Raw genomic sequence first — 24,706 nt, 5'->3', positions numbered from 1 at the left:
TTGCATCTCTAAAGTATTTAATATTTAGTTTGTACATCATGTTCAGAGATGCAGTGATTTATCTTTAAACATTTAAAAACATCTAAGCAAGTTCTGTGATTTTGAAGATCTACAAATTTAAAAGAAAACAAACACTGTTAAATAATAATAGTAAAAGAAAATTTATAATCTGCCAGTGCAATAGAAACAGCAACAATGTGACTGATATTTGGTCTAAATTTAATTCAAATACGATACAGAAATACATATTTATCACAATATCATCATCATAAAAAAAAAGAAAAAAAGTGAATTTCTCTGTGAGATGAATAACGTATCTATCTATCTATCTATCTATCTATCTATCTATCTATCTATCTATCTATCTATCTATCTATCTATCTATCATCATCATCATCATCGTGATATTTAGCTGCGTTAAATCCCTGTGACACTAAAGGTCAACATCTGCCAACATCTGGTCCTTTAACGGAACAAACACCTCAGCCGATTTGACCTCTGACCTGTGATTCATCTAAAAATGTCTTCAGTCACGTGCGTGTGTGCACGTGAAGCAGCAGAGGCGCGAGACAAAGTTAAATGTGACGGATTTCAAACGGAGTTCGGTCTTAAAAACACAGCACGACACTGCTGCTAGCTGTGTTGTTAGCATTAGCCACAGCTAGCTCAGGCTCATATTCAGACGTGACGCGCGTGCTCGTCACACTCGAACACGCGCGTGTCGACATGTTGTCACAGCGTCACTCACCTTTTTACTTTTCATCAAAAACCCGCGTTTAAACGAACATTATTCCGGGTTTAGAAGCAGAAATCCCCGATAACCGTCGCCGGAGTTTCCTCGTTAGCTTCACTCCGCGGGCTACTTTTTAAACTGAGCCCGGAGAACCAATCAGATCACAGACACGAGGACACGTCACGTAGTCTCGCGAGACTGCGACTAAAAGCGAAATAAAACCAAAACGTAACAATTATAAAGATAAAGTGAACATAGTGACTGTAAATTAATTACGAGGAAGAAGAATAAAAATACTATAATACTAATAATAATAATAATAATAATAATAATAATTAAAAAAAGAAAAGAAAAAGTGTTTGGCGGGTGTTGATGACGTCATCAGTAAGGGCCGCAGCAGATGAGGATCAGATTAACGGAGCTGGATTATCTGATGAAACCTTCTGTTCCCTCGTGATCGAGTCGATCTTAATCGATCAAACTGTGTTTTTTTAATATATATATATATATAAAGAGTCCTCGCGCTGCCTCGTGATTAAAGAAAACAGATCTTACGTCACGATCAACGAGACGCGACAACACGTTTCCATGACAACGGTGAGGGGGGGGGGGGCGGTGTTTATCTGTGACATCTGTTTTTGACGTTTTATTCGATCACAGTCACGTGATCGATTATTACAAACAACTCATTCACTGATAAACAACAACATCTACTGTGTGTGTGCGTGTATTACCTGTGTGTGTGTGTGTATTACCTGTGTGTGTGTGTGTGTGTATTACCTGTGTGTGTGTGTGTGTGTCTTACCTGTGTGTGTGCGTGTATTACCTGTGTGTGTGTGTTTATTCCCTGTGTGTGTGTATTACCTGTGTGTGTGTGTGTGTGTGTATTACCTGTGTGCGTGTGTGTGTTTGTGTATTACCTGTGTGTGTGTGTGTGTATTACCTGTGTGTGTGTGTGTGTGTATTACCTGTGTGTGTGTGTGTATTACCTGTGTGTGTGTGTGTATATATTGCCTGTGTGTGTGTGTATTACCTGCGTGTGTGTGTTACCTGTGTTTGTATTGCATGTGTGTGTGTTATACTGGTTATTCTGGTTAAATTAATAATTGAGTTGTTTGTGATGATTAATTTTAATGAATTTTCTTTAATCTCTCTGCAGAGCTCTTCCTCTTCCTCCTCCTCTTCCTCCTCTTCCTCCTCCTCTTCCTCCTCCTCCTCCTCCTCTGTGTGAACGGCTCTGAGGCTCCGCCCCCGTCATGTGTGAGAGCAGCAGTGATGGAGGACGGTGGTTGGACGCTCACTATGACCCCGTGGCCGGTCTGCACACGCTGTCGTCGTGCGTTGACCTCGCTGACCTCAGCGGTGACGGTGAGAGTCGTCTGCTGGTGGGAGACCTGGGTTCCTCGGGTTCCTCGGGTTCCTCGGGTTCCTCGGGTTCCTCTGGGATGAAGCTGAAGGTTTTCCGCGGCACGGCTCTGCTGAGCGAGAGCGCTCTGCTGGACCTGCCCACCGGCCTCGTCGCCTTCTTCATGGATCTGCACGAGCCGCGAATCCCCGCCGTCGCCGTGGCGTCGGGACCCTGCGTCTACGTCTACAAGAACCTGAGGCCGTACTTCAAGTTCACGCTGCCCGGGCTGGAGGTCAACGCGCTGGAGCAGGTGAGCGTGTGTTTCCTGGTCACGTGATTCCTCACCGCCGACCGTGACACGCTGCTGTGCTCTGATTGGTCAGGCCGTGTGGCAGCAGGCGAGGGAGGGGCACATCGACCCCGTGACCCTGAAGGAGACGCTGGAGGACGTCAGGAAGAAGGCGGACGTCCCGCTGTCCGAGCGCTCGCTCAGGTTCCTCTCTCTGGAGAACACGGACATGGAGCAGTTCGTCCAGCTGCACAGACAGCAGCCAATCAGGCGCCAGGTAACCATCATGACAACAGACAGCAGCCAATCAGGCGCCAGGTAACCATCATGACAACAGACAGCAGCCAATCAGGCGCCAGGTAACCATCAACAAACATGGCCGACAGACCTTTGTTGACCTCACTTCACAGACGCCAAGTTCCTCCTGGAACTTACTCTTACTCTTTGATGTTTGACCGTGTCGCCCCCTGGTGGCTAACTCAGCCTGTAATAATGAGCCGTGTTTGCTGATGATGTCACTTCCTGTTTCAGACCGTCATCACCTGCATCGGGACTCTGAAGAAGAGCACGGCCGACGACGACGGCGTCAGTTGTTTGGTGATCGGGACGGAGAGCAGCGACGTCTACGTCCTCGACCCCGAGGCCTTCATCATCCTGTCAAAGGTGAACCGCCGCCGTGGGCGTGGTCTTCGTCATGGGCGTGGTCTTCGTCGTGGGCGTGGTCACAGGTGAACTAACGTGGTGTGTTTGTGGCAGATGTCGCTGCCGGCTCCTCCCACCATGATGGACGTGACGGGTCAGTTTGACGTGGAGTTCCGCGTGACGGTGGCGTGTCGCAACGGAAACATCTACATCCTGCGCAGGTGAGACCACACCTGTGTGAGGGCAGGGTGGGCGGAGCCAGCAGGCTCAGGTGTGACCTCAGGTGTGACCTCAGGTGTTTGCTGCTCCTCAGAGACTCGGACAAACCAAAGTACTGCGTGGAGCTGTCGTGTCACCCCGTGGGCCTGGTCCGGGTGGGGAAGGTCGTGGTGATCGGCTGCTCTGACGAGAGTCTGCAGGGCTTCAGTCAGAAGGTAAAGACGTTGTTGTCCGTCGCCGTGGAGACGGTGTGAGCTGAGTGTGTTTGTCTGTGTGTCCTCAGGGGAAGAGGTTGTGGAGGTGCGTCCTCCCTGCTCCCATCACCACCATGGCCACCATGGACCTGCCCACGCGGGGGTTCCAGGCCGTCCTGGTGGGCCTGGCTAACTGCGAGGTTCAGCTTTACCGCGACAAGAACCTGCTGAGCACCATCAGAACGCCCGACGTGGTCACCAGCATCTGCTTCGGCCGCTACGGCCGCGAGGACGGGACGCTGATCATGACCACCAAAGGCGGCGGGATGATGGTGAAGATCCTGAAGAGGACGGCGACGTTCGAGGACAGGGACAGCGTCGCCGGGCCGCCGCCGGCCCAGGGCGTCCGCCTCAACGTGCCCAAGAAGACCAAGCTGTACGTGGACCAGACGCTGAGGGAGCGCGAGAACGGCGCCGCCATGCACCGAGCCTTCCAGATGGACCTGAGCCGCATGAGGCTGGCGGCCGCCAAAGCCTACGTGAAGGCGCTGGAGTCCAGTCTGGCGCCGGTGTCCTCCAGCCTCACCGAGCCGCTCAAGATGAACGCCGTGGTCCAGGGTCTGGGTCCGTCCTTCAAACTCACCCTGAACGTCCAGAACACGGCGGCGTGTCGTCCCGTCATGGACCTCGCCGTCAGCTTCCTGTACGACGAGAGCTTGTATCGCATGAAGAACCCGTACATGAGGATCCCGCTGCTGCTGCCCGGCCTGGTCTACCCCGTGGAGACGTCGGTGGAGTCCACCAGCGACAAGGGCGTCGCCGACGTCATCAAAGTCTTCGTCCTGCACGAGGGCAGGAGCTGCCCCCTGCTGACCGCTCACATCAACATGCCCGTGAGCGAAGGACTGACGCTCGGCTGAAGCCGTATTTATCTCATTTGTCTTTGTAGATTTTAAACGAAATAAACGATTTGTAAACTTTCATGTTTGTGGTTTCACTGAGTCACTGAGGTCAAAGGTCACCAGCTGGTGTTTGAGTCCAGAGGTCGTTGGCTCCTCCCCCTTCACCTGCTCTTGTGAAACCTTAAATAATCCCACAGACATTTGGGATTTTCCTCTGTGTCGAAACTTTGGTTTATAAAAGATCGACTGAAGACTGAAGCGTCAGAGAGAAGAGAAAATGATCAACATGAGACACATCGTCACCGCGATTGGTAAGAAACGATCAGCGATCAGCGATCAACGATCAATGATCACATTAACACATCTGTGTGTGTGTGTGTGTGCAGCCCTGTTGTGTGTGTGTGAGGCCGTTCAGTTCGGTCAGCTCTGCAGTGGAAACCCTAACAACAGTAGGAGGAGCAGGGACAGCTGGGGTCAAGGTCACTACGGCGCCTCCCGGTAAACACACTGCTGCCCAGGTGCATTATGGGAAAACGTCTGCAGGGTTAGGGTTAGTAATGTGTGTGTGTGTGTTGGTCCAGGGGCACCCGTGAGCACAAAGGTCTGGACATCGCGTGTGCGGACGGCTCGGTGGTCTACGCTCCGTTTGACGTGACCCTCGAAGGTGGACTCACCGTCTACAGTGACGTCACCAAGGCCGCCATCAACAGCGGCATCAACCTGAGCGGAGGGGGTGGGGCTACGACCAGTCACTCACAACACACAGTCCACTGATTGGTCGATCGATTGATTTGATGATGAATTATTGACGCTGTCGTTTCAGGTCTGAGATTCAAACTGTTCTACGTCAGAGCGGATCGTACCACAGGGACGGTGACCAAAGGTCAGAAGATCGGGGTCATGCTGCCCATGCAGAGGGTTTACCCGGGAATCACCTCACACATCCACGTCCAGATGGCCGACAAGAGTGACCCCACGCCCTACTTCTGACCTCTGACCTCTGACCTCTGACCTCTGAGCCTCTGAGCCGCTCATGATGAGGAATACATAAAAATAAAAGATTCAAATCAACTTACAGTCGTTTGAGTCCTGATCGACACACACACATTCAAATCAACAACACACACACACACACATTCAAATCAACAACACACACACACACACAGACATTCAAATCAACAACACACACACATTCAAATCAACAACACACACACACACACACTCATTCAAATCAACAACACACAAACAAACTCATTCAAATCAACAACACACACACACACACACATTCAAATCAACAACACACACACACACTCATTCAAATCAACAACACACACACACACATTCATTCAAATTAACAACACTCACACACATTCTTGTACTTGCTGCATACTGAGGACCAGGTAAAAGTGCTAACAAAGTGAGGACCAGCATTTCCACTTTATAAATCAACACAATTACAAATATCTACTTCAATGACATCTATAAAGAACTACTGGGTGCAGTACCATAACATGTCTGCAGGGGGAGCCCCAGAGCTATGGTACCAAATTGAGGAGCTCTGTGAAAAACAGTATAACATGTTTACAACCTCAGGAAGTGATTTAAATCAAAAAGAAGTGAGGACCGGACAAAATGTCCTCACTTTGTAAAAATGACCTCACTTTGTTGGTTAAAACCCCTCACTGGTCCTCAGTATGCTATAAGTACAAGAACACAAACACAAACACACACACACAAAAATATAAAATAACACATTTGTCTTTTATTTTGAAAGGAAAGAACGGCACATGTATGTATGTTTAAGGTTTTATTTTGAAAAACCTGACCGGAAAACACCTCAATCATCATATTCTCATTGGTTAGGCGTTTGGGAGGAGGCGGGGCAACCACAGAGGTCAGAGGTCACGCAAACCCGGAAGATCAACAAAGTAAATAAAGGAGCGGGAGGTTAGCGACATGGTCCCCGCTCTGCTGCCCGCAGACAGACTCCTTCTGACGGCGGTGAGTCTGCTCTGGAGCCGCCTCTTCTGCTCCGCTCTGTCGGTGTCGGACATCCCGAACATCGCCGCTTACTTCGGGACAAAGACTCGCTACGAGGACGCGTTTCCGCACCTGCTGCAGGATGCGTCCTCCGTCAACACTTCCGTCCTCAGACCTCCGCACACGGAGCGCTGCTCCCCGGTCCATCTGACCGCCGTCATCCGCCACGGCAGCCGCTACCCGACCGCCAAGAACATACGCAGGATCCAGAGGCTGAGCGAGCTGGTCCGGGCCGGGGCGTCCCGGGGCTCCGCGGGCTCCCGGCTGCGAGAGCTCCAGAGCCGCTGGGTCATGTGGTACACCGAGGACATGGACGGTGAGACACCGGGGACACCGGCGGGGACACCGGCGGGGACACCGGCGGGGACACCGGCGGGGACACGGAGGACACCGGGGCCAGTGTGTTCGAAATCATAGTGTCAGGATTTTAACATTTTACAAGTCAAAGAAATCCTGGTAATATCGTTATACACCTGATAAGATCGTGATAATATCGTTTAACGTGCGTTAATATCGTGATAATATCGTTTTACACGCGATAATATCGTTTTACACGCGATAATATCGTGATAATATCGTTTTACACGCGGTTATATCGTGATAATATCGTTTTACACGCGATAATATCCTGATAATATCGTTTTACACTCGATAATATCATGATAATATCGTGATAATATCGTTTTACGCGCGATAATATATTTTTTCTTCGCGATAATATCGTGATAATATTGTTTTATGAATGGTAATATCACACTGTTACAAGTCAAAATGTTGTGATTTAGATGTTATCACAATATAATGAAAGTGTTGTTTTACTGCAGTGACAGAAACTGACCACAGGAGGCAGTACCAGAGTCACAGAAGCATGTTCCTCTTCCTCAGGTCAGCTGGTGATGAAGGGCAGAGACGACCTTCGTCACCTGGCCCAGCGTCTGTCCGTCTTATTCCCGTCTCTGCTGTCAGAGGACAACGTGAGGAAGAGGAGGGTGAGCTTTGTGACCAGCTCCAAACACAGGTGTGTGAGCAGCGTGGAGGCTTTTCAGGAGGGGCTGCTGATGCCAGGGGGCGGGGCCAGAGGAGGGGGCGGGGCCAGAGGAGGGGGCGGGGCCAGAGGAGGAGGGGGCGGTGAGTCGCACACGTGAAAAAACACGACAGAGAGTGACTCAGCAACAGGAAGTAAAGACACTGTCTCTGTCTGTCTCTGTCCTCTGTCTCAGAGGTGGACTACAGTCACCATGTGGACGATGACCTGATGCGTTTCTTTGACCGTTGCCGTGGTTACGTTGACGGCGTAGAGAACAACATCACAGCTCTACAGGAAGTGGAGAAGTTTAAACACGGGGAGGAGATGGAGGGAGTGAGGAAGAGGATGATGGAGAGACTGAGCCTTCATCATGACCACCTGACACCAGGTACACACACACACACACAGAGACACACACACACACACACACACACACACAGAGACACACACACACACACACACACACACACACACACACACACACACACACACACACACACAGAGACACACACACACACACACACACACACACACACACACACACACACACACAGACACACACACACACAGACACAGATGAAGTTTGTCCCTCTGTGTCACACACACACACACACACACAGATGAAGTTTGTCCCTCTGTGTCACACACACACACACACACACAGATGAAGTTTGTCCCTCTGTGTCTCCTGTAGATTTAGTTGAAGCAGCGTTCTTCCTGTGTTCTTATGAGCTGTCAATCAAATCTCTTCACTCTCCCTGGTGTTTCCTGTTTGACGAGCACGATGCCCAGGTTTGACATCATCATGACATCATCATCATGACATCATCATGACGTGACATCATCGTGACATCATCGTGACATCATCACTGTGAGCCTGACTGACAGCAGCCTAAAGTGTCCTCTGTGTCTGTCCTCCATCTGTCCTCCTTCTGTCCTCCGTCTGTCCTCCTTCTGTCCTGTCTGTCCTCCTTCTGTCTGTCCTCCGTCTGTCCTCTGTCTGTCCTCCGTCCTCTGTCTGTCCTCCATCTGTCCTCCTTCTGTCCTGTCTGTCCTCCTTCTGTCTGTCCTCCGTCTGTCCTCTGTCCTCCGTCTGTCCTCTGTCAGGTGCTGGAGTATAAATCTGACCTGAAACATTACTGGAAACGTTCTCACGGTCATGTGATCAACGGTCTGTCCAGTTGTCCTCTCTTCCATCACATCTTCAGGAACCTGGACAAGGCAGGACGTCCCCGCAGGTCAGTGTCCAACCACTGTCCTCATGTTATTATCCAGGGTTAAACCTGGGATTAAACCTGGGAACATGAACATGTGTCCTCATGTGTCCTCATGTCCCTCATGTGTCCTCATGTGTCCTTATGTCCCTCATGTGTCCTCATGTGTCCTTATGTCCCTCATGTGTCCTCATGTCCCCCTCATGTCCCTCATGTCCTCCTCAGGTCCACCGAGGCGTCTCCAGAACCCGCCTCCGTCCTGGTTGGACACGCTGAGACGCTCCTCCCCCTTTTGTCTCTGCTGGGACTTCACAAGGACCAGACTCCGCCCACAGCAGACAACTACCACTTGCAGCAGGGTATGAAGCTCCGCCTCCTCCTGACTGGTGAGGTTGTTGTGGGCGGAGCCTTGTTGTGGGCGGAGCCTGAGTTGCGGTGTGTTTCCACAGACAGGAGTTTCCGGTCGAGTCGGATCGTCCCGTACGCCGCTAACGTGGTCTTCGTGGTCTACGACTGTCAGCGCGGTCCTCGCCTGCAGCTGCTCGTCAACGAGACGCCGGTTCGATTCCCGGGATTAGAGACGGAGGACGCGCCGCTGTACCGCGACGTCCGCGCCACGTACCGCCACCTGCTGGACGGCTGCGACTTCCACAAGGAGTGTGAGGGGACGACGGTGGGCCGCGCCCCCAACATTGAGCTCTGACGGGTGACTCCGCCCCCTCAACACTGACGGTCCAATCACAGCTTAGCTAAAAACAGACGTTACCGTGACGGCAGTAACCTGCTGTAGCGCCCCCTGGTGGTGGAAAGCTTTAACTTTGTTTATTTAAGGTCGATTCTGTGTGGGGACTTTCACAATAAAAGCTCTGGTTAGCTCTGGTTTCAAAATAAAAGCCCAGACAGACGAACAGTTTTTATGTTTTCTGAAAGTGTTTGTATTTATTATTTCATGATTTTTTTGTAAACAAAAGACGACTTTTTGTTTTCATCTAAAAATGTTTGACAAACGGAGAATTTTGAGTTCAAACATGAAAATCAGAAGTTTAAATAAAGATGGTAAACTTTAAACCAAACAAATGAGTTAAATTATTGTTGTTATAATTAACGTCACAAACAGAAAAACACTTTAAACGTGGCTTTATTTCACAGTCACAACAGGAAACAAACAAACAAACATCAGCAGGTGATTTACAAACAAACCACTGATCAATAATGTGATGATGTCATCATGAACATAAGAAAATACAAATAAACTTAAACATTCTTTAAAATGTAAACAAGTCAAAAAGAATTAAATTGTAACAGTTTTCATTTCTCATCATTAAAAACTAGATTTAACTGAATTTAAAAAGTCAATAAATAAATGTTTAAATTAACTTTTAGAAAAATGTCCAGTTTTTATTTTTGGCTCAAATTAAGTTAAATAATAAATGTTGGTTTTATCAGACGTTAAAACACGGTCACTGCAGTTCCTCTGACGGCCACCAGGTGCTGCTGCTGTAGAGGGAAAAACGGTCATTGATCAGTTTCCGTGGTAACAAAGTGAAGGATCATGGGAAGTGTGTTCACCTTCATCACCGCACAAACAGATTAATGTGAAAATAATCCCTTCTAATCTGATCAGAGCTAATGCGCCTGTGTTACAGTCGCACTTTACTGAGAACACAGTTAGCTTAGCATTAGTACCAGAAAATCAGTTAGCGCACCATTAGCACCAGAAGTGTAAATTAGCTTAGCATCAGTCACAGACGGGGGAAGTTTTAGCCCCAAAAGAGTGGTTAGCTTCGCATTGGCCCCAAAAGAGTAGTTAGCTTAGCAGTAGTCCCAAAAGAGTATTCATCTTAGCCCCAGAAAAAACAGCTAGCTTAGCATTACCATTGAAAAGAGTAGTTGGCTTAAAACTAGATCCAGGAGGGTGCTTAGCTTAGCTGCATTAGAGTGATTAGCTTAGCATTAGCCCCAGAGGTTAAGCATCGTTGAACAGGTAAAAAAGTGTGCGACGTAACTTTAAACAAAAATCACTTCCTGTTCAGTGTGAACGCAACATAACTTAATCTACAGCTCGTCAGCAGCAGCCAATGAGCTCAGAGCGTCAGACAGGAAGTGAAGAGACCGGACAGGAAGTGAAGTTAACACTGGAGGAGATGTTTTTTTTTGTTTTTTTTTAAAACTGATGTTTTTATTTAAATCATTGTTTTAAATAAACAGCAAATGAAGAAAAGATTTAAATACGTGGTGAGGTCGTGACCTGAGGTCATCACGAGGTCGTGACCTGAGGTCATCACGAGGTCGTGACCTGAGGTCGTGACCTGAGGTCGTGACTTGTCATCAGGAGGTCGTGACCTGAGGTCGTGACCTGAGGTCATCAGGAGGTCATGTGATCAGTCCAGAGCGGCGTGCAGCAGGACGCCGTGTCCGCCCGCTGACTTTGACTTCTTCATCTTGCCGATGGCTCTCTGGAGGTCGTTCTGATGTATGGGACGTATGACATCATCACTGTGAGACGGAGACACAAAGCATTAGCGTACGTCGACCATGTCGCGCTCAGTGCTGCCCTCAGGTGGCGGCGGCGCTCACGTACCCGTCGTCCTGAGTGTGGACGAAGTCTCGCACACAGAGCAGCGCCGCGTCGCGACACATCTCTCTGAGGTCACTTCCTGAGAAACCGTCCGTTTCCTTGGCGACGGAGTTGAGATTAACTGAGGAGTCGACCTGAGGGAGGAGTTAACGCTCTGATCACCTGTCAATCAACGCTTAAATATCACCAACGAAGAAGAAACTCACGCTCTCATGCTCCAGGATCAGACGCAGGATCTGCTCCCTCTGCTGGACGCTCTGTAACACAGCACGCCGTCACTGACGTTAATGAAGTCTACGATAAATCTAGAATGTCACGTGATCACGTCTTTAGTGACTTTGGTGTAAGAGAGTGAGTGACTTTGGTGTGAGAGAGTGAGTGACTTTGGTGTGAGAGAGTGAGTGACTTTGGTGTGAGAGAGTGAGTGACTTTGGTGTGAGAGAGTGAGTGACTGGTGTGGGAGAGTGAGTGACTTTGGTGTGAGAGAGTGAGTGACTTTGGTGTGGGAGAGTGAGTGACTTTGGTGTGGGAGAGTGAGTGACTTTGGTGTGTGAGAGGGAGTGACTTTTGTGTGGGAGAGGGAGTGACTTTGGTGTGGGAGAGTGAGTGACTTTAGTGTGAGAGAGTGAGTGACTTTGGTGTGGGAGAGTGAGTGACTTTGGTGTGGGAGAGTGAGTGACTTTGGTGTGAGAGAGTGAGTGACTTTGGTGTGTGAGAGTGAGTGACTTTGGTGTGAGAGAGTGAGTGACTTTGGTGTGGGAGAGTGAGTGACTTTGGTGTGAGAGAGTGAGTGACTTTGGTGTGAGAGAGTGAGTGACTTCCTGTCGTACCGGTTGGTTGATGTGGAATCTTGTGGGCATCCTCCTCAGGATGGCAGAGTCCAGATCCTGAGGCCGGTTAGTGGCTCCCATGATGATCACCTGATACATCATCATTATTATTATCATCATCATCATCTTCATCACCATCTTCACATCATCATCATCATCACCATCTTCATCACCATCATCCTCATCACCATCCTCATCACCATCCTCATTACCATCATCATCATCCTCATCATCATCACCATCATCCTCATCTTCATCATCATCATCCTCATCATCATCTTCATCACCATCATCATCATCATCACCATCTTCATCATCATCATCTTCATCACCATCATGATCATCTTCACCATCACCATCCTCATCATCATCACCATCACCACCATCACCATCCTCATTACCATCATCACCATCAACACCATCATCATCAACACCATCATCATCACCATCTTCACCATCCTCATCATCACCATCCTCATCATCACCATAATCATCATCATCACCGTCATCATCTTCATCATAATCATCATCGTCATCACCATCATCATCATCACCATCATCATCATCTTCATCACCACCATCATCACCATCATAATCATCATCATCATCATCACCATCTTCACCATCATAATCATCATCACCATCTTCATCATAATCATCACCATCATCATCACCATCTTCATCATAATCATCACCATCATCATCACCATCATCATCATCATCATCATCATCATCACCTGACAGTGATGGTCAGTATCCAGTCCGTCCCACAGACTCATGAACTGAGCTTTCATCATCGCTGTGGCTTCATGATCTGAACTGGAACGACTTCTGAGGAACGAGTCTGAGAGAGAGAGACACAACAGACACAACAGACACAACAGACACACAACAAACAGAGAGAGACACAACAGACACAACAAACAGAGAGACAACAGAGAGACACACAAACAACACACACACGATTGTCATGATTGATTCAGGCCACGCCTCCTCATTTACATACAGCCTGGAGTGACATGTTTTTCAAACGTTAGCCCCGCCCTCACACTGTGACTGACAGCTCAGAGTGAGTGAGTGAGTGTGTGTGTGTACCGATCTCGTCGATGAAGATGATTGACGGCTGCAGTTTAACAGCCAATGAGAAGACAGCAGCAGCCAGTTTCTGAGACTCTCCGTACCACTTGTCCGTCAAAGTGCTCGGCTGAAGGTTGATGAAACGAAACCCCGCCTCTTTGGCCGTCGCCTTGGCGATCAGTGTTTTCCCACAGCCGGGGGGGCCGTACAGCAGCACACCTGTTACCATGACAACAGCATCACTACACTCATCATCGCTTTGCCTTCGTCTCCTAACTCCTTTCCTTCTTTCCTCCCTGGTTCCTTTTACCTAGTCCATCCCTTGCTCCCTTTTCTTTCCTTTCTTCCTACACTGGTCCCCTTTTCGTGACCTTCTTCACTACCTTTGCTTCCTAATCTGAACTCCTAGCCTTTCTTCCTTCAAACTGCCCATCCTTCTTGCCTCCTAGCTTCCTTTCCTTCATCATTCTGAGCCTCGTATTTCCTTTTCCTTCCAACCTAGCATTTCTTCCTCGTTTCCCTCCTTACTTCCTACTCTCTTCCCGTCTTATTTCCTACCCTCTTCCCCTTTACTTCCTACCTTTTTCCCCCCTTACCTCCTACCCTCTTCCCCTTTACTTTTCCCTCCTTACTTCCTACCCTCTTCCCCTTTACTTTTCCCTCCTTACTTCCTACCCTCTTCCCCCTTACCTCCTACCCTCTTCCCATTTACTTACTACTCTCTTCCCTCCTTACTTCCTACCCTCTTCCCCCCTTACCTCCTACCCTCTTCCCTCCTTACTTCCTACTCTCTTCCCCCCTTACTTCCTACCCTCTTCCCCTTACTTACTACGCTCTTCCCTCCTTACTTCCTACCCTCTTCCCCCTTACCTCCTACCCTCTTCCCTCCTTACTTCCTACTCTCTTCCCTCCTTACTTCCTACCCTCTTCCCTCCTTACTTCCTACCCTCTTCCCTCCTTATTTCCTACCCTCTTCCCCTTACCTCCTACCCTCTTCCCTCCTTACTTCCTACCCCTTCCCTCCTTACTTACTACCCTCTTCCCTCCTTACTTCCTCCTCTCCTCCCTCCTTACTTCCTACTCTCCTCCCTCCTTACTTCCTACCCTCTTCCCTCCTTACCTTCTACCCTCTTCCCTCCTTACTTCCTACTCTCCTCCCTCCATACTTCCTACCCTCTTCCCTCCTCACCTACTACCCTCTTCGCCCATACTTCCTACCCTCTTCCTTCCTTACTTACATCCTACTCTCTTCCCTCCTTACTTCCTACCCTCTTCCCCTTTACTTCCAACTCTCTTCCCTTCTTACTTCCTACTCTCTTCCCTCCTTACTTCCTACTCTCCTCCCTCCTTACTTCCTACCCTCGTCCCCCCTTACTTCCTACTCTCCTCCCTCCTTACTTCCTACCCTCTTCCCCTTTACTTCCTACCCTCTTCCCTCCTTTCTTCCTACCCTCTTTCCCCCTTACCTCCTACTCTTTCCTCCTTACTTCCTACCCGGTTCCCTCCTGACTTCCTTCCCCCTTACCTCCTACCTTCTTCCCTCCTTACCTCCTACCCTCTTCCCTCCCTACTTCCTACCCTCTTCCTCCCTTACCTCCTACCCTCTTCCTACCTTGCCTCCATCACTTCCCTCTCTGGTTTCACCAAACCCCTCCCCCTGTGAGCGTAGCCCCGCCCCCTGACCTTTGGGCGGCTGCAGGAGTCGTGACCCCTGGAACAGGTGTCTCTTCTGAACAGGTAGAATCACCGTCTCCTTTAACTCGGTGATGACCTCGTCCAGACCTGCGATGTCTCTCCAGGTGATCTGAGGTCAAAGGTCAAAGGTCACCAGGTTTACCTGCAGCTCTTTGTGTTTTGGTGGCGTAGCGACGGTCGTCATGGTTACCTGCATGGTGAGCGGGTCGACCAGGTGAGCGGCGATGCTCATCTCGTACTCGGACAGTTTCACGTTCTTCACGCCGATCTGTCGCATCAACTTCTCCGCCTGAAACAAACAAACATACAAACAAACTGCAGAGCGGCCGCACGTCACATGACCGTCACCTGACACCACAGACTCCGCCCACCTGTTTCTGAGCCTCCACCTTCTGCTTCCTGGTCGGGTCGATGGCGTCCACCATCCACTTGATGGTGAAGTAGGTGACGGCGCCGAAGATGGTGAGACGGAAGAGGAGGCCGATGACCTCGTTCCTGCCCAGGGGGCGGGCCAAGTTCTCAGCTGGGACCTCCCCCAACACCATGGTCAGCCAATCAGTGCACAGCAACAACAACAACAACGGGCTGCAGGAGATAAACAACAACAACAACATATTTACAAACACATCTTTCCTTACTCACTTTTTTCCACCCTATCCTTCCTTTGTCTCCTTAGTTATTTTCCTTTCCTCAGTTGATGCCTTCCTACTGTGCCTCCTCCTCCCTTGATTCCTTAATCCTACCACATTTCTTCTGTCCTTCCTTCTTTGTTCTCTCGTTTCCTTACCTAAATCCTCCTCTTTCTTTCCTTCCTTCATTGAACAACTTTTCTTCCATCCTTCTTCACCTCTCCTTACCTTGTATCCTTTCTTTTTGTCCCCCTTCCCTCCTTACTTCCTACCCTCTTACCTCCTTAGGTCCTACCCTCTTCCTTCCTTCCTTACCTCCTTCCTTCCTCATCTAAAACACTAAACTTTCATGTCAAACCAAACGCGCTCCCCCCGCCATGCGGCTAATGTAGCATTAGCTTGACCTTCTGGTTGTGCGGCGGCAGCGGCGCGGACTGTGACCGGAAACACGCAGCTGTGAGCGGCGGTGACGCAGCGCGGAGCCGCGGCGTCTGCGTTACAACCGCGCGGAGGAAACGAGAGAAAAACGTTCGTTTAACCGGGAAAACGCGACTCACTCACCGGCTCCGGTCCGGTCACGTCTGACAGCAGCACTTCCGGGTCTGTTCTTCTTCTACGGTGCTTCTTCTCCTAACGAGTAAGGCTCAGTGCTGCCCCCTGCGGGAAGAGAAACGGACTGATACACACACACAAGCGAAAATCTTAAAAAAATATCACTAAAATAAACTCAAGCGGAACTTCTATCTGCGCGTGCGCGGTTGCTTATGTAACGTCAGCGGGACTTCGCCGGTTGCCAGGTTGCGTATTTTCCCGGCTGCTCTTATTTTGGTGTTTCTCTGATGGAGGGTTTGAATTACCGGAAAGAGGAGAGCACAACCTGGCAACCCAGTGTGCTGACAGGATGCGTCTGCTTCAGGAAGCTCAGCTAGCATGCTAACAACTAGCCTCGTCAAGTTAAACAAAGGAGTAACGTAACAAGAGGAAGTAATGTTTTTTTTTACAAAATAAAACACTGACGTAAGCTGTGAGGAGAGTTTACATTGCTGACTCGGCATAAAAATTCATTAAAATCATATTAAAAATAAATAAAACGTTTACCAATACCATACACTTTGCTGTCAACACATAAAAAATACGATAATAACAATGTCCACACATTTAAAACTTAAATTCTAGATTTTACTTATTGCACGGACAAAATGAAAAGCTCCATTAAAGCAAGTATTTGAGAGAAACCTGTTGTGACAGAATCGTCACCTCCATGACAAACAATTCAAATCAAATGAAAAATAAAAATCATTCAAATTCTGCGCAGAGCGTCCACTGCTCCGTGAGGCTCTTATTGTGAAGGCGCGTAGTGGAAGTGCCTGTGCTGACGCCGTCCCGTCTCTTCCTGCGGTCAGACGCCGTTCACACAGATTTTCTCTCCGCCTGTTCGAGTCCAATCACGGCGGCTCGACTTCTCCCCGAGGCCGGAACTCACCGACTGGATCCAGCCGTCGTCCGGAGGGAGGTCTGGATTTCCACCGATCACCGTGCGGCGGATGGTTTTGTGTTCGGGGGGTGGGGACCTGGAAACCAGGGCCCGCAGAGGGAGTAGGGAGGAGGCCCCGACGCCCCCTTGTTCTGACCCAGAAAACAGCACCGACGGCCGGGCTGCACGTCTACTCGCAGGCCGCCGAGCTTCTGGGCGCACCGGAGCTCGCAGGGTGGCACCGGAGAGGAGCGGATAACCGGGTCGCTCTGAACCGGGTCGCCCATTCCACTTGTTATTGATAAAGGATCTTTTTTTTTGTACTAAAAGAAAATAAAGTCTGGGTATCGGGGACTCGGTGTAAGCTAGCTGCAGGCGAGCAGTTAGCTTGTGTCCCCGGTGAGCAGAGCGGAGGCTCCGGGCGGAGCAGCGCGGTTCTCCCGCTGCTCACACGCACACAGACGCTCATCATGGCGGCGTTAATCAAGGAGATCGTGAGCAGGAATAAGAGACGGTACCAGGAGGACGGTTTCGACCTGGACCTGACCTGTATCCTTACACCGGACTCCCTTTAAATAAGAGTCCATTTAACGAAGCGCTGCGTTTGTGAACCAGAGATCTACGCTCCGTTAGCGGGAGTTTGTGGATTTAATGACGGTGAGAGGTGCTCTTCACATCGGCGAGCACCGAACCGATCAACGCGCAGTTACCGGTAAGAGACGGGACAGGTGTGTGTGTGTGTGTGTGTGTGTGTGTCACAGACTGCACGATACACGATATTATGTCGATTAAAAATCACTTTGTTGACTAATGTTTGACTTTAAAATTCTGCCAACACACAGTCCTAGTGATTCTTTCAGTGTCTTTGCAGTCATTTCCAGACCATAATATGTCTAAGGGGGAGGGTTTCCATAGTGACAGATGTGTTTATGTGGGCGGAGCCACAAGCTTCTATGTGAAACCAACGGTGACCTCTGACCTTTGGCCAAAGTTCCATATGAAAGAAAACACATTATGGGATGTATTATATATACATGAATTAGATTTGACCTTTGACCTTTGACCTGTGGTGTTGGTCCTTAACCACTGACGCTCAGACATTTATCCAAACATCATCGCTATGGGGTTTCCCGCCGACCGCCTGGAGGGCGTCTACAGGAACAACATCGACGATGTCATACGGTAAAGAAGCTCCGGTGACCTTTGACCTTTGACCTGTCAGAACATCAGTGAAAGCATCACATGACTCTTTTTTTTCTTCTTCAGATTCCTGGATTCAAAACACAAGAATCATTACAAGATATACAACCTGTGAGTGAGACACCTGTCTGTCTGTGTGTGTCTGTCCTCACACTGTCTGTGTGTGTGTGTCCTCACACTGTCTGTCTGTCTGTCCTCTCTGTCCCTTTGATGACATCATGTCTCTGTCCTCAGGTGTGCTGAACGACATTACGACACGTCCAAATTCAACTGTCAAGGTGAGTGTGTGTGTGTGTCTCAGAGGACACCCGTGTCTCACTCTCCGTCTCACTCTCTTTCTCTGTCTCTCTCTCTATCTCACTCTGTCTCTCTCTCTCTCACTCTCTGTCTCTCTCTCTGTCTCTGTCTCACTCTCTGTCTCACTCCGTCTCTCTCTCTGTCTCACTCTGTCTCTGTCTCACTCTCTGTCTCTGTCTTACTCTCTTTCTGTGTCTCACTCTGTCTCTGTCTCTCCCCCGTCTCACTCTGTCTCTTTCTGTCTCACTCTCTGTCTCACTCTGTCTCTCTCTCTGTCTCACTCTCTGTCTCTCTGTCTCACTCTGTCTCTCTCTCTCTGTCTCACTCTGTCTCTCTCTCTGTCTCATTCTCCGTCTCACTCTCCGTCTCACCCTCTGTCTCACTCTCTGTCTCACCCTCCGTCTCACTCTCTGTCTCACTCTCCGTCTCACTCTCCGTCTCACTCTCCGTCTCACTCTCCGTCTCACCCTCAGTGGCTCAGTACCCCTTTGAGGACCATAACCCCCCTCAGCTGGAGCTGATCCGTCCGTTCTGTGAGGATCTAGATCAGTGGCTGAGTGAAGACGAGCTTCACGTGGCTGCGATTCACTGTAAGGCGGGAAAAGGTCGCACAGGAGTCATGATCTGTGCGTATCTGCTGCACAGAGGAAAGTTCCAGGAGGCGCAGGAGGCGCTGGACTTCTACGGCGAGGTCCGCACGCACGACAAGAAGGTAAGGGGCGTGGCCCGGGGCGAGTGGGCGGGGTCACAGCGAGCACCGCCTCTCTAACGTCTCTGTGTGTGTGTGTGTGTGCAGGGCGTGACTATCCCCAGTCAGCGGCGTTACGTCCTCTACTACAGCTTCCTGCTGAGGAACCGTCTGCTCTACAAACCTGTGGCTCTGCTCTTTCATAAGATGCTCTTTGAGACCGTGCCCATGTTCACGGCCGGCACCTGCAGTAAGACCACGCTCCACAGCGCCACCGTGTGGTCACACGCAGTCCTGACCGTGTCTCTGTGCTCTCCTGCAGATCCTCAGTTTGTGGTTTACCAGCTGAAGGTGAAGATCCACACCTCTAACCCCGCCCACACCAGACGTGAGGACAAGGTCATGCTCTTCGAGTTCCCGCAGCCACTTCCTGTCTGTGGCGACATCAAGGTGGAGTTTTTCCACAAGCAGAACAAGATGATGAAGAAGGTTTGTGGACTTTGTCCTCAAGGTGGACATGACTGTCCTCGTGTCTGTCCTCGTGTCTGTCCTCACGTGTGGACATGACTGTCCTCGTGTCTGTCCTTGTGTCTGTCCTCGTGACTGTCCTCGTGACTGTCCTCGTGTCTGTCCTCTTGTCTGTCCTCACGTGTGGACATGTCTGTCCTCATGTCTGTCCTTGTGTGTCTGTCCTTGTGTGTGTCCGTCCTCATGTCTGTCCTCATGTCTGTCCTCGTGTCTGTCCTTGTGTGTGTCCTTGTGTGTCTGTCCTCGTGTCTGTCCTCATGTCTGTCCTTGTGTCTGTCCTCATGTTTGTCCGTGTGTCTGTCCTCGTGTGTGTCCTCATGTGTGTGTCCTTGTGTCTGTCCTCATGTCTGTCCTCATCTGTGTCCTTGTATCTGTCCTCATGTCTGTGTCCTCGTGTCTGTCCTAACGTCCTCTGTCCCTCCAGGACAAGATGTTCCACTTCTGGGTCAACACCTTCTTCATCCCGGGTCCAGACGAGAGCTTGGACAAACTGGAGAACGGCAGCACCGGAGCAGCAACGCCACGGGAAACGCAGCAGAACCCGGGTCGTGACGCGGGGAACGCCGTGACAGGAAGTGACATCATGGACAGAGACTTCCTGGTCCTCACGCTGAACAAGAACGACCTGGACAAGGCCAACAAGGACAAGGCCAACAAGAACTTTTCCCCCAACTTTAAGGTAAAACATCTCCGTCTCTTGGTTTTGTGAATGGCTGGAGGCGTGGCTAGGTTTGCTCCGCCCCTCAGCTGGGATTGGCTCCAGCAGAAGAGATGATGAGCTTCATGCTCAGAGTTCTTGGTACAAATAGGACGAGGAATCACAGGGTTAGTTCCTGACCCTGACGTTCTTAATGTTCTCAACCCTGATGTTCTTGACCCTGACGTTCCTGAAGTTCTTGACCCTGATGTTCTTGACCCTGACGTTCCTGAAGTTCTTGACCCTGATGTTCTTGACCCTGACGTTCCTGAAGTTCTTGACCCTGACGTTCCTGAAGTTCTTGACGTTCTTGACCCTGGCGTTCCTGACGTTCTTGACCCTGACGTTCCCGATGTTCTCGACGTTCCTGACGTTCTTGACCCTGACGTTCCTGACGTTCTTGACCCTGACGTTCCCGATGTTCTCGACGTTCCTGACGTTCTTGACCCTGACGTTCTCAATCCTGAAGTTCTTGAAGTTCTCAACCCTGGCGTTCCTGACGTTCCTGACGTTCTTGACCCTGACGTTCCTGATGTCCTTGACCCTGGCGTTCCTGACGTTCTTGACCCTGAAGTTCTTGACCCTGACATTTCTGATGTTCTTGACCCTGACGTTCTCGATGTTCTCGACGTTCCTGACGTTCCTCCCTCTCTTTCAGGTGAAGCTGTTCTTCACAAAGACGGTGGAGGAGGGCGGTAACTGCGACGCCAGCAGCACGTCGTCCTCGTTGACTCCGGACGTCAGCGACAACGAGCCGGATCATTATCGTTACTCCGACACCACGGACTCGGACCCGGAGAACGAGCAGTTTGAAGAGGACGACCACGACCAGATCACAAAAGTCTGACACGCAACAAACACACACACAGTGTGTATACATACACACATATATACACAGTATATGTATGTATATACATATATATATTTGTATCCACATGAATATTAACCACCGGACCACGACTGATCCTAAGACTCTGATCCATGAGCTCAGATCAGAATGTAAGACACGCCCCCTCCCACACCTGCTGCACACCTGGACAATCACATGGAGGACAGTGATGGACAGTGATGGACAGAAAGACGGACGAATGGACAGTGACGGGGAAAACTTGAATATTGAGTAGATGTCTTTAGTGAGAAGCTCCGCCTCCTCATGTGTCCTTCCGTCCTTTCCTTGCTGACGAGGAAACTCTTGCATTTTGTCTCTTTGTGCGATAACGTCCAACAGAAGTGTCCACAAACGCAACATTAATCAAACGTATCCATGGATTTAGAGTTTTGTCCTCCTGTATCAGTTCTGACTCTGGTCCTGGTCTGGTCCTGGTCTGGATCAGCGCACAGAGACTTTGTTAAAGCTTTAGTTCAAACGTGACGATGTCAATCATCATTTCTGTTCAATCACTTTCAAATGTCGTTGCTCAATCACGAAGCTAACGTGAGAACATTCCTCCAGCGCCACCTGCTGTTAACACCGGACTCCACAGCACTTTGTTTTGGATGTGGCTGCGTGCCAGGCGGGTGGGGTTAGCACTTTATACGGGACGTCAGGAAAAGCCGCTCTTTTAGCGACGTTTGAAAATGTCGGGGACAAAAGGGGGAACACACAAAGACTGAAGACGACGCCCTCTAGTGGACACGAGTAAGACATGGATCATGGATCCGTTACCTTTACCTGTCAATCACCGTCCAAACTCCAGGTCCGTCCTGACACCTGTTGCTGCTCTGCTAACGTCCAATAACTGCGTCCAGCACGAGGCGTGTAGCCACGCCCACCACCGAGCATTAAAGCGTCGTACGTGTCGTAGCTCTGTCGTCCTCAAACCATCAGGTGGCAGCAGAGTTCAGCTGTAATCATGTCGGAGAAGTCTGTTAAAATAAGCTTTTTTTATCGTGATCCGTGAGGTTAGCGTGTTAGCGTGTCTCTGTTCACGCCCTGTCTCAGGTGCGCTCACATTAGCTCCTCCCTCAATCTGAAACATCAAAGAAAGGGGGCGTTGGTTTTTTTCACATTTCAAAAGTCTTCGGATCTTCTCCGCCGTCCCACTGAGGACACCGTGTGGACAGACGTGGTCTTACACTGTCCTCATTCAAAAAAAAATTCCGCTAGCTAGCAAGTTAAGCTAACATTAACTCCGAAGTCTGTTTAGTTTTTAACGCTCGCATTCATTTCACGAACAAAAAGCTGTGAAACTCTGGATACATTTATACTAACATACTGAGGCTAATGCTAACAGTGCCGCTGTCATGCTAACAGAACTGCTGTCATGCTAACATCCTGAGGCTAACGCTAACAGAACCCATGTCATACAAACATCCTGCCCGAGGCTTAAAGCTAACAGGTACCAGGTCTTGCTATCATGTTAAAGTCTTAGTACTAAAGCTAACAGGTCCCATGTCAATGCTAAAGCTAACAGTTTCACTTTCTCATGGTTGCTAACAGTTTTCCCAGACATGCTTTCATGCTACAGTCGTGAAGTCACATGTTTTTGCTATCACGCTAAAGCTAATGCTGTCACACTAACGTCCTGAGGTCGAAGCTAACGGCTTTCACGCTAACATGTTGAAAGCTAAGCTAACCGGTGTCCCCGTGGTCGTGGTGGAAACAGACGTGTGACGTCAGGTGTTTCCGTTCATCGTCACGATTGTTGTTGTTTTGGTTTGACCAGGTGAACCTGTATCACCATGGAAACGTGTTCCACTGACTCCTCCCCCTGACTCCGCCCCCTGGTCTTTTATTCCCTCCTTGTTTTATAATGAAATAAATAAAATAAAAAAACGCTGTAAAGTGAATAAACTATTTATAAACAGTTTCTGTGTGTGTGTGATTTTCCCCCACAATGCACTGCTGCAGCTCCACTGAAGAATTAGGTCACACACACACACACACACACACACACTCTAATTCCGTCTCGTGCTGCTATAAAAACGCTGCATCATGTTCTGATTCATCTTCTCACATCAAAGCCTCTGGTTAATAAGTTAATAAGTTAATAAGTTAACTGCTGTTTAACATCACTGACCTACTAACTAACCTTCAGTTACCTGCCTCAACACAAACACTTTAAACCTGGTTTAATCTGGTTTATAACCAGATTAAACTTCTATAACTTCAAGTTTAAGATAACTCAGGTTTAAGATAACTCGGATTTAAGTTAACTTAGGTTTAAGTTAACTTAACTCAGGTTTAATGTAACCACACAAGGTGTGGAGGAGATTTGTTTGAAGTTAAACCTGACTTGGTTAAGGTTAAACCTGGTTTATCTTTCAACTGTTTGGGTTAAACTTAACCTGTCTAAAAATAAACCTGGTTTAGTTAAACCTGCTCATTAGGACCAGGTTTGGGTCACACACACACACACACACACACACACACACACACACACACACACACACACCGAGGAGGAAATGGGCGCTGTCTCCTCTGAGCCAATCAGAGGAAAGATGACCTCATCATCTAGAGAAGGGCGTGTGTGTGTGTGTGTGTGTGATCAGATTGTTGCATTAATTTAAATACATCATTTTAAATATTGAGGAGATAAAATAATAATAACACTAATAATAATAATTTATAATTTAACACAAAACAGATTCAAGATTTAAAAAAAAAAACATCAACAGAAAATAATCAGAAATTAAAGAAAAGTATAAAAGTTAAAATATTTAAATATTTAAATATTAAAGAGTTAACTTTAAATAATAAACTCTAGTGATTTAACGACATTTAAACTGTGAGAGTGTCTGTGACGCCCCCTGCTGGTCAGACTCAGACTGGATGAAAGAAAGGAAGCAATAAAGGAGAAGGAGCGAGAGATGTACTTACATCAGAACACAGAGTCCAGTCCGTCCATGAATCCAGTCCAGGTTTTCTGTTAAACACACACAGACAGAATGAGAGCGTTCACTTCCTGATAAACTGACGTCACTGATGACGCAGAAAGGCGCGAAAAAACGAGTAGAAAAGTAGCACTTACGTCAGAGACGAAGCCTCGCGCTGCTGCGCAAACCAGCGTCAATGCGGAAGTGCCGGCTTTTATAAGGAAGTTAATCGCCTCCGCCGATTAGTCAGCCAATCAGAACGTAGGGGGCGTGGAAATGGGCGGGGATTATTGGTGATACCCAATAAAAAAAGGTGGGATGCGGCCGATGACGTCATCAGTCTGCCCTCACCTGTGCCTGAATCCACGTCCCCAAGGAACGGCATTTTCAAAATAAAAGCTCACGTTCGGTTTCGTGAGTAGATGTTTTTTTTTACGGTAAAAGTGATCATGCATGTTAAGTTTCAACAAATTTAATCGTAGCTTTTTTTATACATTTAATCATTTAATGTGTTGTTTTGTGCGTTAAATATCAGTTTAACTGTTTAAAATAAAAAATCACATTCTTTTTCAGTTGGATTAAATGTTTT

At 48.8% G+C, this 24,706-nt stretch overlaps 5 protein-coding genes across 7 annotated transcripts; 4 read left to right on the top strand and 1 right to left on the bottom strand.

The window, feature by feature from the left end:
- Nucleotides 1-1,144: 1,144 nt before the first annotated feature.
- bbs1 (Bardet-Biedl syndrome 1) lies at nucleotides 1,145-4,345 on the top strand (the record flags this gene model as incomplete). The annotated part of the gene is made up of 7 exons (XM_083904560.1): nucleotides 1,145-1,330; nucleotides 1,893-2,391; nucleotides 2,465-2,647; nucleotides 2,902-3,033; nucleotides 3,127-3,233; nucleotides 3,326-3,446; nucleotides 3,515-4,345. Exons 2-7 carry the CDS (start codon nucleotides 1,990-1,992, stop codon nucleotides 4,343-4,345), a joined length of 1,776 nt encoding a protein of 591 aa, XP_083760686.1. The 5' UTR covers nucleotides 1,145-1,330; nucleotides 1,893-1,989.
- Nucleotides 4,346-4,606: 261 nt separating this feature from the next.
- Nucleotides 4,607-5,317, top strand: LOC310939745 (leukocyte cell-derived chemotaxin-2-like; the record flags this gene model as incomplete). Its single annotated transcript, XM_083904577.1, has 4 exons — nucleotides 4,607-4,638; nucleotides 4,714-4,825; nucleotides 4,909-5,060; nucleotides 5,151-5,317. Exons 1-4 carry the CDS (start codon nucleotides 4,614-4,616, stop codon nucleotides 5,315-5,317), a joined length of 456 nt encoding a protein of 151 aa, XP_083760703.1. The 5' UTR covers nucleotides 4,607-4,613.
- A 947-nt stretch (nucleotides 5,318-6,264) lies between these two features.
- minpp1b (multiple inositol-polyphosphate phosphatase 1b) lies at nucleotides 6,265-9,500 on the top strand. Its single transcript, XM_083904580.1, has 7 exons — nucleotides 6,265-6,683; nucleotides 7,253-7,495; nucleotides 7,588-7,782; nucleotides 8,089-8,186; nucleotides 8,502-8,632; nucleotides 8,834-8,967; nucleotides 9,058-9,500. Exons 1-7 carry the CDS (start codon nucleotides 6,284-6,286, stop codon nucleotides 9,309-9,311), a joined length of 1,455 nt encoding a protein of 484 aa, XP_083760706.1. The 5' UTR covers nucleotides 6,265-6,283; the 3' UTR covers nucleotides 9,312-9,500.
- A 522-nt stretch (nucleotides 9,501-10,022) lies between these two features.
- atad1b (ATPase family AAA domain containing 1b) lies at nucleotides 10,023-16,075 on the bottom strand. Of its 2 annotated transcripts, XR_014593056.1 has the most exons (11): nucleotides 15,979-16,075; nucleotides 15,160-15,373; nucleotides 14,979-15,077; nucleotides 14,777-14,897; nucleotides 13,112-13,312; nucleotides 12,754-12,860; nucleotides 12,017-12,106; nucleotides 11,393-11,443; nucleotides 11,190-11,320; nucleotides 10,931-11,104; nucleotides 10,023-10,880 (listed from the first exon to the last, which is right to left on the bottom strand). XR_014593056.1 is itself a non-coding variant. In XM_083904570.1 (10 exons), exons 2-10 carry the CDS (start codon nucleotides 15,331-15,333, stop codon nucleotides 10,990-10,992), a joined length of 1,089 nt encoding a protein of 362 aa, XP_083760696.1. In that variant the 5' UTR covers nucleotides 15,334-15,373; nucleotides 15,979-16,075; the 3' UTR covers nucleotides 10,023-10,989. The 2 variants fall into 2 exon arrangements, 1 of the variants encoding a protein (XP_083760696.1); XM_083904570.1 differs by having other exon boundaries at nucleotides 10,023-11,104.
- A 753-nt stretch (nucleotides 16,076-16,828) lies between these two features.
- On the top strand, nucleotides 16,829-23,038 carry ptenb (phosphatase and tensin homolog B). Of its 2 annotated transcripts, XM_083904566.1 has the most exons (9): nucleotides 16,829-17,440; nucleotides 17,989-18,073; nucleotides 18,158-18,202; nucleotides 18,326-18,369; nucleotides 18,862-19,100; nucleotides 19,185-19,326; nucleotides 19,399-19,565; nucleotides 20,029-20,283; nucleotides 20,960-23,038. In XM_083904566.1, the coding sequence occupies exons 1-9, from the start codon at nucleotides 17,362-17,364 to the stop codon at nucleotides 21,146-21,148; spliced, it is 1,245 nt and encodes a 414-aa protein (XP_083760692.1). In that variant the 5' UTR covers nucleotides 16,829-17,361; the 3' UTR covers nucleotides 21,149-23,038. The 2 variants fall into 2 exon arrangements, with proteins under 2 accessions (XP_083760692.1, XP_083760691.1); XM_083904565.1 differs by having other exon boundaries at nucleotides 19,185-19,565.
- Nucleotides 23,039-24,706: the final 1,668 nt, after the last annotated feature.

This window comes from Microchirus variegatus, assembly GCF_963457635.1.
Source record: "Microchirus variegatus genome assembly, chromosome: 18".
Classification (NCBI taxonomy): domain Eukaryota; kingdom Metazoa; phylum Chordata; class Actinopteri; order Pleuronectiformes; family Soleidae; genus Microchirus; species Microchirus variegatus.
The sequence above is the reverse complement of the archived record's forward strand: the minus strand, read 5'-3'. Positions and strand labels throughout refer to the sequence as shown.

Bases quoted from the DNA above. Each gene is read 5' to 3' on its own strand.
- minpp1b (XM_083904580.1), top strand. From the start codon at position 6,284: ATGGTCCCCGCTCTGCTGCCCGCAGACAGACTCCTTCTGACGGCGGTG. The intron at 7,783-8,088 runs GTACACACACAC...TGTCTCCTGTAG, and splicing joins TCATGACCACCTGACACCAG to ATTTAGTTGAAGCAGCGTTC. The intron at 8,633-8,833 runs GTCAGTGTCCAA...TGTCCTCCTCAG, and splicing joins AAGGCAGGACGTCCCCGCAG to GTCCACCGAGGCGTCTCCAG.
- atad1b (XM_083904570.1), bottom strand. From the start codon at position 15,333: ATGGTGTTGGGGGAGGTCCCAGCTGAGAACTTGGCCCGCCCCCTGGGC. The intron at 13,313-14,776 runs GTCAGGGGGCGG...TCATGGTAACAG, and splicing joins ACTCCTGCAGCCGCCCAAAG to GTGTGCTGCTGTACGGCCCC. The intron at 12,861-13,111 runs GTACACACACAC...TCTCTCTCTCAG, and splicing joins CATCTTCATCGACGAGATCG to ACTCGTTCCTCAGAAGTCGT.
- ptenb (XM_083904565.1), top strand. From the start codon at position 17,362: ATGGCGGCGTTAATCAAGGAGATCGTGAGCAGGAATAAGAGACGGTAC. The intron at 17,441-17,988 runs GTATCCTTACAC...ACTGACGCTCAG, and splicing joins TTTCGACCTGGACCTGACCT to ACATTTATCCAAACATCATC. The intron at 18,074-18,157 runs GTAAAGAAGCTC...TTTCTTCTTCAG, and splicing joins AACATCGACGATGTCATACG to ATTCCTGGATTCAAAACACA.